Source organism: Teleopsis dalmanni, chromosome 2 (assembly GCF_002237135.1).
Source record: "Teleopsis dalmanni isolate 2A chromosome 2, ASM223713v2, whole genome shotgun sequence".
NCBI lineage: Eukaryota > Metazoa > Arthropoda > Insecta > Diptera > Diopsidae > Teleopsis > Teleopsis dalmanni.
Window position 1 is genome coordinate 228,892,997 of NC_051847.1, and position 20,555 is coordinate 228,913,551.

Genomic DNA, 20,555 nt, shown 5'->3' on the forward strand with positions numbered 1-20,555 from the left:
CCAAATGCAGGACAATAGTCTTTTAATTCCGGAAGAATAATAAGACAAACGGTAAAGTTTTACGGACGTGGACATGACACAATAACAGGAACAACCAGAATGCTAACGGAGACAAAGTAGCGTAATGAGTACGAATCAATGAACTGTAAAGTAACATCACAAGATGTGCATTGATTTCCTACAGGACTTTCATATTCATGACGTATAGACGTTTTCCTTTTGTAGTCTTTCTCAGATTGCGTAATTATGACTTAAAAACGTAGTTTTAAAAGAATCCCAAATCATGTATATTTACTCTCAAAAGTGTTCCCTTTTTGAAATTATACTTTAATTTATGATATTTGTCTTTTGTTAGTGTGGCGTTTGCAAAACGCTCGTGTCCTTTGCAATTATAATGGCAGACCGGTGTCCTGTTGTCAGCTGTTAAACGATATCCCGATGCTTTGTGGTTTAATAGAATCAAACAACGTAACGCTAAGAAAGCTTCGATAAATAGGAAAGAACTCCATTTCATTATGCAAAGAAATAAATACTATATGTTGTGGATATATTTTTGTTGAATCCGATTTTATAGCTAGTCGTTCATAGTGAAAAATTTATTTAATGTATATTCTCAGTAAATTCTATACTCTTTGATACTGATATATATAATGTTATATTATATATATATAATATAACATAATATAATAATATGATATATAAAATTTATGTAATGACATTGTTATCAAACTTACATTAAGTAACCTAAGAGCAATCTTAGGATTACTCACAGATTTTTCAGATGACTATAGAAACAGTCAATCTTGTTATATATATCTTATATATTTAAGATGATCTTTAAAATATCGATTGTGACAAAGTCCGGTTTCTTTTAACAAGATAAATATTATTATATTTGTACCAAATGTTTTATAATAATTTAAATTTGAAAGTCTTACCATAGATTTTAATCTATTCAAAACAGATTTTTATAATAGATTCATTAGTCCAGGACATTTAAGTAAGTCAGTCCTGTTCTTCATAATGACTGATTAATAGGTGAGGTTATTGGAAGACATTCATTCCCTATTGTGATGCCCTCAAACTTACCTGCGAGAGGTGAGTTACACAAATCAATACTACTTCGCATATTACATTGTAGTTAATAATCCATTTGGTCTTCCAAAAAAAAGTTGACGAGATTCAACCAGTCCACTTCCATCTTGAAGTCATTTCACCTGTAGACCCGGACAAAGACATATAAAGTGATTAAATGATTCTATGTCTACTTCATCTTGGCAACTCCTACACAATTCACCACTAAAGTAACACTACATTAGTACAATATCCCATCAGTACACCGGGAAGTAAACGAACTACAGGTGTGCTAAAGCCCAATAGGATTTTCATTTTATTTCTGTCTAATGTATGCCATAAGGTATCCCTGTAAAATAAATCATTCACTATTCTTTTTAACAAAAATTAAATTAGAAAACCATCCTAAACTTTTATTAAGCAAAGCTTTAAGTTTGTTCTAGCTCTAATGATTCATACGATGCAAATAATGTTCACATATTTGGTTTAAGTAAAACATCAATAAATAGTCTTAACGTTGAATAAGTTGAAACATTTTCATTGTAAATAGTAACTTTATATATAGCAAAAATCGGTGACAGTTATAAGAATATACATGTGTGCACGAAAATATATCTAACACTCATTCAATTAGAATAAACCACAGTTCATTGCTGTTATGAGACAAATAGAAAAGTCCATCATTCAAGTATCTGCTTTTGAATTGTCCAGCACATGTACAAAATGCGCTGCTAGGACATGCTATAGGCTTAAAGAGCAAGTTTCACATCAATAAAGGTTCAAAATGTAGTTAACATCACCTACATTAATAAGGCAACATAACAAACCGTAGAGATCGTACTCATATAGGAATACTTCATATTCTACAGAATAGAGATTGTTTTATACGGCAATGGAATGGCTGAAGAAGCCTTTCAAGGATCCTAATCATATTAAAAACATTATATACACAGATTTTGGCTACAGTTGTATTTGTAAGTTTTTACCCTCACATATTATAAACTGATAATGTAATTACATATAACAATATTCATTGCCGCATTAATTAAACAAAAAAAATTTAATTTATATATCATTCATTAAATCAAATAAAAAATCGATTATTACGAAAAATTAGTTTTTTCAGAATTTGAATTATAGCATCTGCTCATTAATAGCGTAACAAGTATCTTAACAAAAAGAAAACAATGAGTGCAATCAGCGTGATTAGGTCATTGACTGAGTTTGTGCCATGTATGAGTGGATATATAAAAACCTAACCTAAAACAGCACTTTGTTTAATCGCAACCCCCTCTAATGCTCTAATGCTTATACTCACCAATTTGGCTGCTCATAAGCGCTTTGGTTTACTTGACACGCGCACTATGATTACACTTTAGCGATTCTGTATTCCAGGTTGCACCTGCCCTTTTTCATACGCACATAAAACTCATAGAGCACACTTTCTAATCTGTGCTTTAGGCTGTGGGGAGGTTTTTGATTGAACATCCCTAACAAATTGTGTTCATATTTCAAGCATTTTTATTGTCGAAATTATAACCACCACTCTCACTAGATGTCTTACTGCTTTAACCATCACAAATGCCACCCTCTTTCCCAATTTACCAAGTTCCAGGGAAATATAATACGAGTGCAAACTTGTCAAATATGCTGGTGCGCCGTTGCATACTGTACCAGGGAAAAATAACACTTGTTTTGATTTCATATAACTATTTCAATATTTACTCTGTCTATGTTGTAAATCGTATATATATAATGGCAGGATTTGAATTACAGTTGGTGCTTTGTCTAATGTCGGCTTTATTCTATAACAATAATAAATTTTGTGTTTATGACGCACCCTCGCACAAATATTGCACTGTTCAAAGAAAAGGATTCTATTAACACAATAGTACACGTGCTATCAAGCCTACAAGGACTGTAATACATATGCGTTTTCCGACTGCGATAGAACTATTTTATCCTTGTGCTGTCAGCTCAGTGAACTGAATTTTGCATTATGAGTATTAACATTTGCGCAGATGCCACTTAAAGAAAATTTAATTGAAAATATATACACTCACATATCCTTTCCAAAAATACCAGAAATCAATCAATAAATAATAATGAAGTTATTTTTCACTTAATAACTGGATTACACCCAAATTTCAGGAATTGCCTTTGACTTATGAATAAAAGACGTACGCGTCTCTATAAACGTAGAACTTCAAACATCGAACTTATTGTATTGAGCAAAATTGACTTATTGTCTAACAGTTGTAATAAGATTACTGAGATACTGAGCCTATCCTATAATTAAATATTCAAACAATGTGAAGACAACATCACTCAGAATATTTAAAAATTATTCAAAAATCCGACTGCGATCTCGCACTCGCACTTCTCTTCATCAAAAAACACAATGTATCTGCTTTTCAATATGGGTGTGTGCTCAAATATACGCACAGCTCCGCAAACATATTGTATATTTCATAATTATTCTGCGTATATGAAAAACATTTTTTTCGAATAGAATATCTCTTATCTCAAGGGAATTTATCAAAGACGACACACACCCACTCTGATTGTTGTGTTCTTTCACTTTTAATAGAAAACTCAAATTGTTTGCCGGTTGCAGTATTAATGCACCGACTGACACATGATCGACTGAGAAAAACACTGCCATGCGTGCTGCCTAGTGCAACAAAGGTAACCACAAAAGGTTACTACTATTCCAATTCAAAAAGTTTCCTTTGTTTGTTGCTGAAAAGTCAGGTACATGACGGCAGGTTAAATAGATGTTTTTGCAGAATCTATTCCTTTGAAGCAACAAGCGAGAAAGTACGCAACCGTTGTTTTTGTTTCCTCTGTGTGAAGCCTTTTGAAAAAGCGACTTAATTAACAAATTATGTATTTGTTATCACAAAATGGTTTGCATACACTACATATAGTATGGTGAGTAGCACTAGATAACATATAGATAATGTCCTATTATTAATTTTTATTTTTATTATATATGTAAATATATATTTCTACTAATTTGTATATAATATTATATAATATATATACATATATATATAATTTAATAATTAAGTCAATAAAGTACGACTTTGTCACTGAGTTAGTTGGTTGGTAATTTTCCATGAACTCAATGAGCGCTTCTCTACTACATCCTCGTTACCAACTGATAGTCCGATTCTTGGTCAAGACAGCACAGTTAGATTCAAACCGCTGATATTCACTTATGCTAGCACTTCAAAATCATTACCTAAGGTAGCTTGTAACAGCTTCAATTTTAAGTATCATTTACATGTACATGCGATTCTAATTATTAGATGCATCAAAGTAAAGTTAATATGATCCACATTGGACATACCACATCTGTTACAAATACTATAAAATAACATTTTATAATACTTCACATTACTGTCATGGAGCAAACATTGAATCGTTTATTTAAATATCCTTCTGCATACTATTTGCATTGAATTAAAATTATAATTCACGACAATTTAGGTAAAAGGATGCTTTCCAAACGTAATCGGCTTTCAGTAAATAAACTTATTTGTAAAAATACTTAAAGTAAAATGTTTCAAGATTATTGTTCCCAACAATTTGCTACTTATATTACGATCACAGCATCTCTTCTTTCTCTGCAATGTTTCAGTTGAATTATTTCACATTGCGGTACAAGCATCTTCAGCAAACCTCACGGGATATCTTTACTTTCACCCATGTCACATAAATTTGAAATTCAATCAGAACACATAACGGCCAAGATCGTACCTTTACATTTCATGTAATAATGTGTCATATAAATTTCTAATTTTACACAGCTTGATAGACAAGGTCTTGTCGAAACTTTGATGAGGATGGGAAAACAAAATTTTATCCCACGGCATCCCTGCCTGATCAGTAAATCGATGGTGCAATGATCTGCAATTAAAACTATTCTTACACAGAAATTGTAATGCTAATATTTAAGGTAAATTTGGCTTAGAATAAATTACACTACTTCTGCAAAAAGAAGTTTAAAAATGTGTAACAAAATTAAATAATATTCGCATATCTTTATTTAAAAAACCATAAAAGTGATCATTTTGGAATAAAAAGTATTATTTTGTTACATATTTTTTGATTATTTATACATACAATCAAATTTCCATAACTCTAAGTGCCATTTTGCAAAGAAACTAGAATTACATTTCAAGATATTTATATATATACATATATGTTATATACATATTTATTTGAAATCAAACACAGCACAGAAGTTATAGTAAAGCAAAATATTCAGAAATTAGGGTTTGGGATTTCAATTATTTTTTCTTATTTTCAATAAAAATAGTATCAATTTATTCTAAGCCTTAAACTGATTATTAGTTGTAGTATCATTCGTTTGAAAATAAAAATTCAGAATTTTAAATGAGTCTTCTGCTTCATTCTTGGAAGGCTGATGAACAATTTCATCCACCGAATCCTCATCATCACTCTCCGTTGCGTTTAAAATCGGATCCATTAATTTAGAGCAATAATGCTCAATTATATTGTCATATGTAGAAAAACTTGATGTACAAATTTCATTGCCAAGCTCAATATAATGATTAAGAGTAGCATTGGAAGTTATTTTATTTACTTTAATTCATCAATTCACGGTCTTCATCAATGCTTTGCAAGAAAACTAAAGGAATGTCGTCTTGTTCGTCCCATGTAGAAAATTGACCAAATCCAGTCTTTTTAAAGCAGTGTGCTATCTTTAGACGCTTACATCAATATCTCAAGCTTTTGTTACATGATGTATGCAATCCATACTTCTATACTCTTAAGTGTTACTTTTATGATTCTTTTGCGATAGTTACACTTTAAATTTTCAATTGTTTAAGTGGTTGCAATTTGGAGGTCATATTTGGCGGAATAAATGTCAATTCTATGCATTTGCAACATAGGAAAGAAAAAATTAAACATTTGGTTTGGAAAAAGAGATTTCCCGAATACCAAAATGGTTTCATACTTAAAACAAAAATTCACTTTTCCATATTCCAATTGGCACGTGACAATATTTTTCTTCGAGTTATAGACAAATTCGAGTTATAGAAGTTCAAGTTATGGAAGCAGAATTGTATGTAATTTGCTATCTAAAATCCTGTTGCAGTCTTTATAGTTAGAGTTATAGAAAATTCGAATTATAGAAGTTCGGGTTATGGAAGTTTGACTACTGTATATATATTCTTCAAAGTATTATGAAAACGCTACATTATATGAGAGCGCACGAGGTTACCGAGACTACACAGGTTCTTCTCTATTTTTAATTGAATAGAAAATAGTAGATTCTCATCTTCTAATAATGTAACCAGAAGAAGACATATACATAGGTTTGTAAACGAAAACCAAAATGTTTCTCTTCAAGGAGTTATTTGTAAAAATTACTAATCTAATAAGAACTGATGTTAATCGTACAGAACACAGAAGACCTAACATGTATGCAAATTTATATAATATATATTTCTGCTATAATGTTCGACGTCTGACTCATATCAAACCACATTGAATACCACATTGCGGTATTTGCATTTCACAATTTTTTCTATTTGCTAGGCGACACGTACGATCCGTACATTTATACATATTGAAAAATGTATGAATTAAAAATAATTCTCCCTCGCAGTGCTTATATAACGAGACAACTCCTCAGTTAGGACACGGGACAAGCAAAATTAATAAACTTTCAGTTTTCAGTTCTTTAAATCTTTTGCTAACATCCATAATAAGTGGGTTCAGAATACTAACTATTTTATTAAAGCAATTTAGTGCTCTCCTAGACCAAATAGGGGTACCTCTTTCCCAAACTTCTGTAGTGAGTTATCATACTTTAAAGCTTCTCTGTAGTATCACAATCAGTCTACTTCTTCCTTAGAAATGAGCTCGTGTAATATAAGAAAGGCTACCGGTAACATCTATCTAATTTATTTCATTAATAGAACTGCGTAACTTCTACTTTATATTCAAAACCGCTGTTTGAAATGTTTTTTATCTAACAGTATGGACAATGCAGTGACTCATTAAATATGCTGAGGCAATACAAATTTTTTTTAGTTTTGAACACACTTCTCCACTTTTGATTGTTTGAAGTTGTTAAGATTTTTATTAGGTTTTCGCTTTCTAATATCGGCCAAATTAAAGAAAAAATTCTATGTCTCAAATATAAAATCAGAAAAATTTTTGTGTACACTTTTATTGCGTATGTATGTATTATGCCAAGCATTCGTAACAGTTTTATAGGGAACGTTCCCACATCTATAAAATTCTCAACTGATAACCTACGAAAAAACACATTTAACTGAAAAAAGCACATAGAAAAAGAAGAAACATTATAGTAAATAAAGTATTTGCAGATAAAAACAATTTTATTTTTCATGAAACTCAAGGCATACAATATCTTTTGTTACAAAAGACAGCTATTGTTCAAGGTTTTATTAGAATAAGCAGAAAAAATGCTCTTGATTCGGACTTCCTCCAGCTCAACACAATGCTGCTTATAATGCTTATGTTTATAATGAAATGACAGTGGTGTTGCTCCAAAAGTTAATTTAGCTACAGTAAAACTGAGTTTCTTATATAATATATAGTGAATATATACTATATATTGATGAATGAATTCATTTAGTCCCATCGGCACGCATGCGCCACTGTGCCGAAATACCAGCCCAGCCACAGAGCAGTTTGAAGAAAAGTCTTATCAACTGTAAGCATACACTACAGCGACACAGAACAGTGTATTTTGTGTTTTTTATGTGAAATAAATAAAGAATTCTGATAGAAATTCGAAATCGTCTTCTCTGACTATAGATACTTGCCTGCATACCGTATGCTTTTCTCAGCTACGCTTGCTGTCTTGTTTAGCTTGGAATGGAAGTCTTGCCAGTACATTATGGGCGAAGTGTGGAGTTCATATTTAAATTAAAGTGTCATAATGAAGGCATTTTAATTTCAATTTCGTTTATTATTGTAAGCCAACACTTATATGTGCGATGCAGTGTTGTGGGGGGCAGAGTGAGTTATATTTGATGCATGTGTTTCAGTGCAAGGGTGAATGCAGACCAGACCATCGCTTTAAGTCACTCCAATGCATTTATGGAGGCATAACTTTATGTGTTGTTGTCTTTTGTTGGATTTGACAGGAAGTCACATTCAAATTAACATTAATTTTGTTGTTGCTTTTGTACTCGTAAATGCTTATTATGCAATATATTTCCATTACACTAAATATATATACATATATATATATATATATGTATATGTAGAATTACATCGATAGAGACAAATCTTCATCATTGATTGTGGTACCCCCAAACTAAGTAACCGAATTTCTGTGGCTCATTTTCGCAGTGTTTGATACTCGTATACAATCAAAAATTCTATAGAGAACGATTATTTTGTTCTCAGTTTGGTTGACCCTACGACTTTAGTTAATTGATTTTTCTTATTGCTCTTATTTAATGCTTTTATGTGAAATATTTTGATTGCGTTTTTATCGTAAGTATGGTATGTCTAATATGTCTTCATATGGCGGCCAGTCTGCTGCTTTTCTATTAAATTGAATTGCTTATTTTGACATTTGTATGAGCTTTAAATAAAATTTGGAATGAAAATGAATTGATTGGAACTGTTAAATTTTAATTATCTGCTGACAAAGCGAAAAAAATTATTCCACGCTCTCTAACATATGTGTATATTTAGGTGTAAACGTAAATATCTTATATGATAATCAACTACTAATATCCTACGCACTTGTTCATACCCTTATTCTTTTTTATGTCCTTCTTTTCTATACATACTTTATTTTTTTCTTTTAATTTTTTTTTTTTAATAAATTTAAAAAAACACTGAATTTTTTTCTGAATTACAAAGTATCTTATGGTTTTGTTCACATTTAGTTGAATTTTTTTACTTCTTTTTCTTGTGCCTTCTTCGCATACATTTTCCCGCCACTCAGAATTCCTTAATATCCTTCTTTCTGCTGCCGTTTTGCCCTCAATCTTGCCATACACGCATCCATGAATGACACACAGATACATTAGTCTGAGGCATCCTTGTGCAGAAAGAACTCAGAAAGAAAAATTACAAATGTAGACAGGCTTTGGTTTATGTATATATTATTGTATGTAGTAGTGTTGACTGAGTATCGTTATCGTATCCTTCGCTAGCAATCAGCTGATAGCAAATAAGGTCAATCTCCGCTCGTCCGGTTCTGTCATATGATCGATCGCATGAACTCATGATAGTAAAGAAGAGACGATGTATGTTTGTTTAGGACGAGTTTTGTTGGAATTTAAATTCGTTCAAATGCCAAATTTATAATTTATTTTTAATTTTAAATAAACTTTTATAAATGGAATTTAATGATAACAAAATAAATAAATTTATGATTTAATTATTAAGTAAATTCAAAATTTCTTACAATTCGCAAATATTTATTAACGATATCAATTAAAAATAATCTGATATGTATAATACGATCATATGAACATATAATTTAATCTCTTTAATGGTGAACTAGTTAATTGATACAAAATAATAACTTGCAAGGAATAAGGCAAATTATTATTTTTATAATAAATAAACTTTACATATAGATCTACCATATATTATCCAAATATGTTTACAAAATTATATTTAGTTTATCACTGCGCTATACCGGATTCAAAAAGACATCAAATATACTATAAAATTAATATATTTTCTTAGCTGATCCAGATAAGTAAGGATGATAAAAATCTATGGACCACATCTCTAAATTGTCAAAATTATGTTTAAATATGTAAGAATATATACCACATAATGTTTTTGCAAATATTTTTTCACATCTAAATTTTTTGCTGCTTTATAAATATTCTTTTAAAAAGGAATGTGTATTCTTATAACAAAAACTTCGATCAATATGGGCAACTAGCCTGAAAAGAGGAAACTTCTCCCCCCTGGGCATTTTATCTTTTTGACTCGTTTATATCAAAATGATTAACTAAATATAAAAAAAAAAATTTGAGTATGGGGGCAAATATTAATGACCTGCAAAAGTTCTTAAATCACAAGGATTGGACAATTGAAACCAAAACCCGATTAAATCGTTACTGAGGTATATCAACTGATTCGCTCTAAAGACAAAGAGGTGTTTTTCACCAATAGCATATAGCTAATGTTCTTATCAGCTTACTTGACGGGTCTGTTACTAAAGTACCAGAAAGTAATATCTGCCTAAAAGGATGCCACTATATTAGCAGTCACATTAAAAGAGACTGTCTGGCTTTGATCTGCGGTATATAAATAATACTGGGCTGGAAATTTATGGCATCGCCATATGTTGGAAACTCCTCAACTTGAAATTCTTGAAATTCAGTGAGATCTAGAATAGTTGTGCAATGTTCTACTTTATAGTGTTCTTATCACATTGCTTATTCATTGACTCCATTTCAAATCATATTACCTAATGGAAACTAATATATATATAATCAATCGTACTTGTTTATGTTCTATGAATCCCATAAAACTCTAATAATTCGCTCTAAGCCTTCTTTATTTTAGAACTTTTCAACCAATTTCGGTAGAACTGATCCATTAAAAGAATTTATTTACAAAAAAGTCACTGAAAAATAAATATAATACATACATTTATTAATATTATTAATAGCTACAATAAAAATGAATAAAAACAACAACAAATTATTAAAGGCACGTACTTCTTAGATTGAATTCGTTACTGTTCTTTTGTTGCTTCAAGTAATTCTCTGTCCGTCCAAATTTTTATTTCTTTTTTATATTGGACTCCACTTCCCATTCAGTTTCTCATTCATTAAATGCAAATTTATAAATTTCTCAGAATTTTTTTAAAGGGTGAAGCATTTCAATTAAGTGACATATATTTTAAAAAAAAAAATTTATGTATACAATGTTTTCTATTTATCATAGCCTTGCATAGTTTCTTTTTGTAACGAAGATCAACAACCTAAATTTTTGGATCTATATATGGCAGCATAATGTTAGTGGTCCAATCTTAAATTCAAGCAATTGAAATTTATTGCTTGAGAGCATTTTATCAAGCCTTCTCCTGGTATTTATTATTCTAAATTTTTTTATTGTGGCGCCTAATCCAAAGACGAAACAAAGTGAAACATTTATATTTTGTATCTTTAAAGTCTTTGTGGACACGAAATATACGATTTCGCATATTAATTACAAGCGTTTCGCATGTTAAAGCGACTTTAATATATATGCAATTAGGATTCGCAACATTTTTTACACTACTCAAATTTTAATATTGTTTAAGAGGAAATTCAAGGCTTTTTGAATGCATAATTTGTAAGCTAAGTTTCTTCAGAACTTATTTTTGTATTTATAACTAATAATGGAAAGGTATTGTACTTTGTATCAAACATTTATGTGATTGATCAACTTGAGAAAATGAATCGATTATACGATGTTCATCTGAACTTCATTTTTCTAAATCGACGTACATGTTTTCTAATGCCTAAATATACCAGCAATGTTGTAAAAGAAATGTTTATGGGTTTAAACATTATGTACGACCACGATAACTTTGAAAATTTTAACTTTTGTTTTACCATCTATGTTTTTGAGAACAAACCTGCGCTTAGAAACAGTATAGGAAACTAAGCTGCCGCCAAAATCAACAAACTAAACACTTAACATAAAGATTTCCGATGTGAGTCTGAAGTCTTCCCGGCTTATTATTATTTTGTAGATAATAGAATAGTTACGGTAGGTGAAACTTATAAAATGTTATCAAAAACTGAAATACCTTGGATCTATTGCCTAAACTTGTTCATTATAGGTCTCTGTGTTTTACAATGAATTCACTTCATGGAGAACTTCTTCCCCAACTTTTTTTGGGTTATTTTATTTATTGTGGAACTCAACTGCTCATGGAGTATATAGACTCAATAGTCGGTATTTTTAATTTAAAATTTCTATTTACATTATAAACTTATAGCATGCATGGGTTTATATTCCAGGTAATTGATTACTTGACTTAAGTAATTGCTGTCATTTATATTACAACTCGACATTATTTTGTTTTTATTTTGTTATTTTTGATTGTTTTTTTTGCATTTATGAAGATACTTTTATTATTTTTTTTCTTGTTTTTCTGTTCTATGCTGGTAGGTTCTATCACGAAAAATATATTTTTCCTGCAAAGTTGCTACATTTAAAATAATTTTGGTGTTTAGCAACGACATATCTAAAGCTCAGAGTGATAAGATGCTTGGATTTTTTATATGTAAAAATTCATGCTATTTCTTACCCCGTGCCACTGGCGAATAGTGCGCCCTTGCAGCGTACCTAACTTCATATGTACGAGTATTAATATCTGCATTAAAGTATTTTTATATTATTCTGTAAATATGTTATGAGTCTTATATACTATGGAATATGCATGCATCTTTTACTGATTCCACCTCGTTGGTACTCTGGTCTTCTACAACATCAATACTGTCTTTTACGTTCGCAACGTAGTCCTCGTCGCCGCCGTCTTCACTATCGTTTCGTTGCCATTTCCTTTGTCAAGTTTGCCGCTTATTTTTTTTTTTTTATTTTTTTACTTCAATAACGCAGATTCCAATGATTGTTAATTCTTTTGTGCCGAGAAGCAACAAATAAACTTGAACACACCTCTCGCCCTGCCACAGCAAATATAATCGTGTCGTTAAAAAATTTCAAGTTTTCTTATTTACCTGTGCTTCATAGAACCTAAAGAGTTAAACTTTTTTAGCCTCGTGTTTTTTTCCGCAAAAATATCACTTAATTTTTTGCCTATAAAATGCTTTCGTATTGTAAGCTCAGCAAGGAATTTTTTTTTTTTTAACGTTATCTTCTCTGACTCGGCTGTGCGCAAACAGCTCCTAAAACAAATCAGATTCGCTATGGTTTTATTGGGCTCCACACATTCAGCTCTCACACATATACTCTATATTGTTGTATTATTTACTTTTTTATTTTTTTATTTTTTGTAATTTCGTTGGGAGCTTGTGGTATAAAAGAACGCGCGCCAAATTATTTTGCCCACACGGCTTGTGGCCACTAACTGAGCCACAGAGCCACAGAGCAGAAGCGGTTCCAGTAGAGATTTTTAAAAATTTCTTGTGAACGACGCATTTACGTACATTTTATTGGTGCGTACATGTATTAATGTATGTTGGATCACATGATAAACAGCTTAAAACTTATGAAACTCTAACCTCACCGAAACATTATTTGTCTACAGTGTTTTTATGTTTTAGTAGTCATTATAATGTATTGAACCATTGACCCATATCCACACACTTCACACATTACCCAAAATTATGCTGCTTCCTCTGAGATATGTTATGTATGTATGTTGATTATTGCCCAGACATAATAAGATACCCTAACTCCATTTATTGTATAAATATCCAAACAATCTAGCATAAATTTTAATCTGAAAATGCAAAGCTATTTAAGTGTTGTTGTCTTGCCCCCTCATATGATCTAGCTCTTCTTTTACTGACAAAGAAATTTTAACAATAGTAATTTTCCAAACCATCTAACATAGACTAGCTGTTCTTTTACTGTAATAATTTATCTCATTTTCTGAAATCTTCCTAAACTCAAGGCAGACACAGAAAACATTTTCAATAAATAAATAATTGAAATTAGAAGAATTCAATTTTTTTATATTAAGAATGATGCGCTTAACGTAAACGAGAACTTTAAATCCTCTTTGTGTTTCCAAGAAAACATGATTATAATAAAATTTAATATGTCAGACTCTAAACACCACGATTAATCTTACTGCTCCAGATATGATTCCGAAGATCCTACATCTAGTATTAAAACTTTCATCAACTCTCTTCAGACGACTAATGATGGCGTCCAGTTTAATAATTGCTATCAAGACTCCCTAACGTATGCTAAATTACATTCTAAATCTAACAATTTTCTAAAATTAAGACCCACTTTATTTTGTCATCGTCATCTCCCAGTGATCGCAGTGGAACATAGTGCCTCAACCATTCTCTTATTATTTAAAAAAGAATAAGTAACGTCTATACTTATACATATAGAAGATTTTAGATAAGTATCACAAGTGATATCTTATGTGCATCTAAGTATATATATATAAACATTATTTTTGTATTCCACATATGCATACGTATACATAAGTATGCATACATTCTAAACATCTAGTTTTACGGTCCTAAATGTCCGTCTATGTTTGAGTTAGTGCATATGAGTTAAAATATAATTCCGAATAGTACAAAAGTATATATCATTCTAAACACTAAAATTCCATATACACTTGTAGTGTACCTGTGGCCACAATTACAATTGCAGACCCCACTTAGGCTACTTTAAAGGAGAATTCATTTTAGGCGCAAAAAATGAAGCAATAAAGTATCTAAGCCTTCTTTCATTTATAAAGATTCCCCTGCATAGTTGTTGAGTATATTATGTACTACCATCTACGTACGTTAAAAAATAAATAAAATAAAATAATACCACTAATACACGTACACCACGCTTCGATGTATTAAACTAACTTCAAGAGACCTCCTCGCCACAATATATGTAAATAAAATTAAATCTGAGCGCTCAGCTGATTGCTGCTAGCAAGAGGGGCAATCCAAAAAATTCCAACAAACAATTATGCACACACAATGGCAATCGAAAATAAAATTAAGCAATTTTTATTGTTATCAGTGAAAAAGGCACAAACCAATAAGTAAAAAAAATTATGTACACGAATTGAGGCACAAAGCAAATAGCGCCAAAAATCAATTTCTCCTTCAGTAACTGATTTGAGCGCACTGATTTGTTCTTATATGCCTATATGCTTCTTTACTTTGCCAAGTAAATCCTGTAGTAGCTCCCATTGATTGTTGTTGCTTGTGAGATTTTACTTTTTTTATCTAGCATACAACACACATTCTTAAGCTTTTTGTGCACTTGTTCGCTGCCGTCGTCCATCGTCCATCGTTTATCGTTTCTGCTTGTTTCTTATGTTCTCTACAGGATGCCAACAAAAATGCAAACTGAACATAAATGTACTCATAAGAAAGAAATCTGAGCAGGAAACACAAAAACGGCTGAGAAACAAAAACAAAAATCATATGTTCAAATGCTTACCAAAACAAAAACAACAAATTGCTCTAACTCACTCCATCACATATGTTTGTGTGCTTAATTACAACTTTTTCTACAAAATCCTTTTGCAGTTTTGCATTGAGCACAAGAGCAAAGCAAAGCAAAGCAAATCCAACAACACAACAAGGAGTTTTGTGCGCTTGCCTCTTAGCATTAGAAATATAATTTCCATTGCATTGCTTTTCTGCTTACTTCTGCTGTTTGGGGTGTTTTTACTTGTTTTCTACAGCCTGCAACAGCCATATAAAGACCATATAAAGAAAATAGTTTTTGCTCTCCATGCTGTGCCATGCATGCAATGAAAGAAACTCATTTCAGTTATGAGCTATTGCTCATACGAATAGTGTACAACAACAATACATACGATATAATTTCCATCTCTCTCTCAGTGAGTTATCTCTGAGTTGCTGTTTCTATTGCTCTTTTTAGGGTGATTTCTGTTTTTATTTTACGGTTTGAGCGAAGTTGAAATTTTTCTATAAAAGCAAGCCGGACTTCATTTCAGACTATCATTCGAGTTTCTCATTCATTGCCGCTTTATCGTTTATCGCTTATCGCTTCTGCTGAATTTGTTCATCATTTAAGGATATATTTTTAAGTTCAAAATTTATTAATCTTATAGACTAAATCAAATATTCACTAATACAAGCTATAAGCAATACATACATGAAATTCAAAAGAAAAAAACTTTATATTAAAGTGGCTACAAACGTACTTAAAAAAGCAAATATGTTACAAGAAACTCTATAAACACGATTTAACACGAAATAATTTTAATAAACACTACATACATGCAATATTTTATTTTAAACAAATTAATTTTCTTAAAATTAATCCAAAATAAAACAAAAAACATTTACCACAAAAATGAACTGCTGACAAAGATTTAACAAAAATTTTATAAAACGCGTAAAATTGTGCAACAAATTCTAATATATAAATAAATAAAAATTGTGTTTTAGCAATTTTTTTAAAATTAATTTAATTAAATAGTAATAAGACCTACATAAACAAAATAACACAAAAATGCTGTGGGATTCAATAACTGATGAAACTTGCACGTTTGCCATGGATTGTACCAGGTAATTTCCACAAAGATTTCAAAAGTCTAAAGTCTGTATAAGTTGCACTAGTAAAGAAAATGTTTTTGTATAATTGCCCACCTTGGATTAACACCGTTACGCCGTCATACCGTCACACCGTCACACCATTACATAAAATACAAACCAAATCAAACCGACAGACACTGCGGTGAACTTGAACTCAACATTTTTTTGAAAGTGAGAGTTGGCAGAATTAAATGTTTTTGCACATGCTCACACCTTTGGCAGTGGTCGGTTTGTCTTGGCTCATTGTGGAGCTTTACACAATGAAACCGAAACACGCGACACCGGCGCAGACACCATTTACCGGCCCGCAGCAACCGCTCGCTGTTTTGTGGCTGCCTTTGCGTTTTTGGAATTTCATTCATAAAATTTGCAGTAAAAAAAATTGAAATTTAGCAAAATTTTGATTAAATTGAGTCACATTGAAGTGGATTTATTGAGACACAAAAGGTTTACGTTTGTTTAAAATATTTTAAAAAAACATTTATTTTTGCTTACTTCAAATTACATACTTCCTATATATCCTTCAGATATTTTTATCTTGTATTAAATAATTTCAACACAAGATAAAGCAAACCCTTCCTTAACTATTAACAAAAAAAAATTGCTCCAATAAATTTTAATATGTGACTGAATAATTGAAAATAAAAATTTTTAATAGTTTTAATATTTATTTATATTAATAATCTTTTATTTAATTTTCTGTTACTGTTACTAATTTTCTTGAAATTTTTTAAGAAATTCCAAATTTCCTAGTTCCCATTTATTTTCTTTACATTTTGCATTAAGAATTTACCAACATCTGCATATGTCAATTGTAGTTTCACTCCACTCAATTCTTACCAGCTATCCTGCTAGCTCCCGTGCTGCATTTATGATTCCAATTACATTCTTATTTTCAGCATTCGTAGTGCAACAACTCCCTCCCTTCCACGCTTCCACGCTTGCGCACATGGTGCATGCTTCTTTGTTTAGACTTTGTTTGTGATCAATGGAAAACAATAACAACAAAACAACAATAACAACAATACTACGAAGACAGCAGAAGCACACAATTTACAGCTAAATGTACAGTACACTCAGTCCCAGTCCCAGTCGAATTTAGCCAAACTAACCCTTGTTGTTGCTGTAGCTCTGCTGTTCCATTTTCCAATTCCAATTCCAATTTAAAAATTTTACTGAATTTTTATAAACATAAACATTATCGCAGGCACTGTGCTGTAACAGTGTAAAGGGGCGCTGGTGTTGCTGTTGTTCGATTTCGCCACCACCACCGCCACCAGCTCTCGGCTTAGTGTTCTCATGTTCATGTTTATTATTATTTGTTGTTGTTGTTTTCGCTTCGTCTTTTTATTTTTATCTATGTATCTGCGCTTTTGGTACTATCGTAGCTCGCGTGTGAGTTTAATGAACCCTCTACTTACTATACCTTACTCTAAACGCTGCCCTTGTGCTGCGTGTAGTGAAGCGCCCTTATTTCTAGTCATTTTTTGAATAATTTTTGAATATAATATAATAAAAAAAAAATGCAAAAAAAAACCAACTAATTAATTATTTATATTTGTCTTCTTTTTAGTTATCAAATGTCCGCTCGCAAAGCAAGACTGGGTAATGATCATCCAAGTGGCTTACTTAACATGGTTGTGGACGAGTTGTCATTTTATGGCGATGAGTCTCAATCTGAATTGCACCAAGAACACCCTTATGTGCCCAGTCCACCATTATTGGGTTTATTATCACCGGAGGGTTCGCCGCAAAGATTTTGTATTTTTGAAAATGCTGACGTATCCGCTCCAGAAAACAAGTTCCAGCAGAATCTACAAAACCAAGCAACAAGCACCTCTAGTTCAAACCTTTCAGCTAAGAGTTTTCGAATATTCAATAGTTTATCGTCGTGTTCCATGGAATCTTCTGTGGACGATGATTATATGGATTTGTTTGAAATGGAAACTCTTGAGCAACCACATCAAAGCGGTCATTCTAGCATTTGTTTTCCTAGTGATCTCACATCACTTATCAGTGGCCATATTAAGAGTTCTTCCCCTGCCAAAATCGAAGCAATAACACCTGAAATGCACCGCCCCTCAGTACGACGCTGTCTCAGCATGACTGAAAACTATCAACAAAATCAACCAAAGACCCCAGAACTACTGAAAAAAGCACAAGAGACTCCTACTAGCACTACACCATTCGCATCGAGGCTAACTGTTGAGCGCACTCAAACCAATAGTACAACACCTGTATCTGCAAATTGTTTTAAACGCCCAGAACCACCTTCATCCGTCAACTGTTCACCTGTACAAAATAAACGTTATCGCAGTGTAGAAAAGGAAAATTTTGACAATTTGTTAACAGTCACTAATACCATGACAAGTAGCACTCTAACGCAAATTACTTATCCTACATCTTTACGTAAGTGTATTTCTATGAACGATGCCGAAATATTATCAGCATTGACACGTTCCGAAAGTCAAGATGGACCCGATCTTATTGGCGACTTCAGTAAACCATTCGTTTTACCCCTGCTAGATGGTCGCCATCGTGATCTTAAGTCGGTTTCGAGCGATACTCTAGCACGTCTAATTAATGGTGAATTTAGTAACGAGATTGCCAGCTACAAAATTATAGACTGCCGTTATCCATACGAATTTGAAGGTGGCCACATTCGTGGCGCTCAAAATCTATATACACAAGAACAAATTCATGAAGAGTTCCTTACACAGCAAAAGACTGAACAAAATCAAGAAAACGTTCAAGCTGCAGGCGCAAGGCGCAACATCATTATTTTTCACTGCGAGTTCTCATCAGAAAGAGGACCAAAACTATCTCGCTTCCTGCGTAATCATGATCGCACTCGTAACACCAATTCTTATCCGATGCTTGATTATCCCGAAATATACTTACTTCACAATGGCTATAAGGAATTCTATGAAACACATGCCGAACTCTGTGATCCCAGTTCATACCGACCCATGCTAGAGCCGGCTTACAGCGAAGCGTATCGGCAATTTCGCTCAAAATCAAAGTCATGGAATGGTGACGGAATAAATGGTACGTCACGGCTTAAAAAATCAAGATCCCGCTTATTGCTTTAATGAAGACTTTCAAGTTGATATAGAATTAAGAAGCTCAATAACATCGATGTACAAATGAATAACATCTTTCATATGTAAAAAGTTCATAATCACCCCGCAATCCACAACCGACACGTTTGAGTTTAAGGTTTAATTTAAATTTCTTTAAATTGGTTTCGTTTACGTTTACGTTAACGTTAACTCTTTTATTTTGTTCACGTTTGTAATTATTTTTATTTTTTATATTTTTATAACGATTTTTCGGTAACATCCCGGATTATTATATTTTTTAACACAAGCTTAGGAAATATGTGAATAGTGCTATGTTAACACCTCGGCCTAGCTTATTGCTGGTATTGCTGGCGGTATTGTAAAAATTAAACATTTAGTAAGACTTTAGGCTTAGACTTTAATCTTAATTTACATTGTAGTTAATTTATTAAAAACAAAAAAATGTTTGAAAGTTATTATACATTTTAGTCAAAATTGTTTAAGTTACGTTAAAATTTCTAACTGAAAGAATGAAAAAGTGTGCATTAATAATTATTTTATATTTTTAGTTAACAAACATTTTCAAAATTATAAGATGAATAAAAACAAACGAACACACTCACATACATAAAAAGTTTAAAACTTTCGCTAACCATACTACGCTTATTTTTATATTTAAAATTTAAAAAATTTTTATTTTTAACTTTAAAGCAAAGCTTTTTTGTATCAAAAATGCAATAAAAAACTAAAATAAACGTTTTAAAAATAAAATATAAATATTTTGTTTAACAATTTTATTTTATGTATCCTTTTATTTATCAAACTCTGTTTTTGGTAATTGTTGTCCTGTATATTTTTTATAGTTTATTTTATTAATTTAAAGCTTAAATCTTTTATTTTATTTATCTGTGGAAAAACGGGCTTTGGCAAAAGAATTTGGACAAAAAATTCATTTCCTTTCAGTAGTAAACGTAATAACAAAAAATTATATATATTTATATCAAAAATTTAATTTGGATATATTAAAAAAAGTTAAATGATAAAATAATTGAAAGTTCAAGATATAATTGTAATTAATGAAAGTTTGAAGTTGATCAGCTTTTCAAAAGCTAAAAACAAAAACATGTACATAAAAAATGTTAATAAAATACGA

At 31.4% G+C, this 20,555-nt stretch overlaps 1 protein-coding gene and 1 long non-coding RNA gene across 3 annotated transcripts in view; one reads left to right on the top strand and one right to left on the bottom strand.

Annotated features, from left to right (window-relative positions):
- The window catches only part of LOC119678178 (M-phase inducer phosphatase), a 100,681-nt gene extending 80,658 nt beyond the window's left edge, over nucleotides 1–20,023 (top strand). Inside the window, exons 1-2 of one of the 2 annotated variants that reach the window (XM_038089879.1) lie at nucleotides 16,207–16,313; nucleotides 17,914–20,023. In XM_038089879.1, the coding sequence (XP_037945807.1) occupies nucleotides 16,258–16,313; nucleotides 17,914–19,432 (1,575 nt within the window). In that variant the 5' untranslated portion in view covers nucleotides 16,207–16,257 and the 3' untranslated portion in view covers nucleotides 19,433–20,023. Of the gene's footprint in view, nucleotides 1–16,206; nucleotides 16,314–17,913 lie in introns of those variants that run through there. The other variant, XM_038089880.1, reaches the window with a different exon arrangement.
- On the bottom strand, nucleotides 14,797–16,022 carry LOC119678181. Its single transcript, XR_005252325.1, has 3 exons — nucleotides 15,596–16,022; nucleotides 15,214–15,513; nucleotides 14,797–15,150 (listed from the first exon to the last, which is right to left on the bottom strand). It is a non-coding gene; the product is annotated as an uncharacterized LOC119678181 (long non-coding RNA).
- Nucleotides 20,024–20,555: the final 532 nt, after the last annotated feature.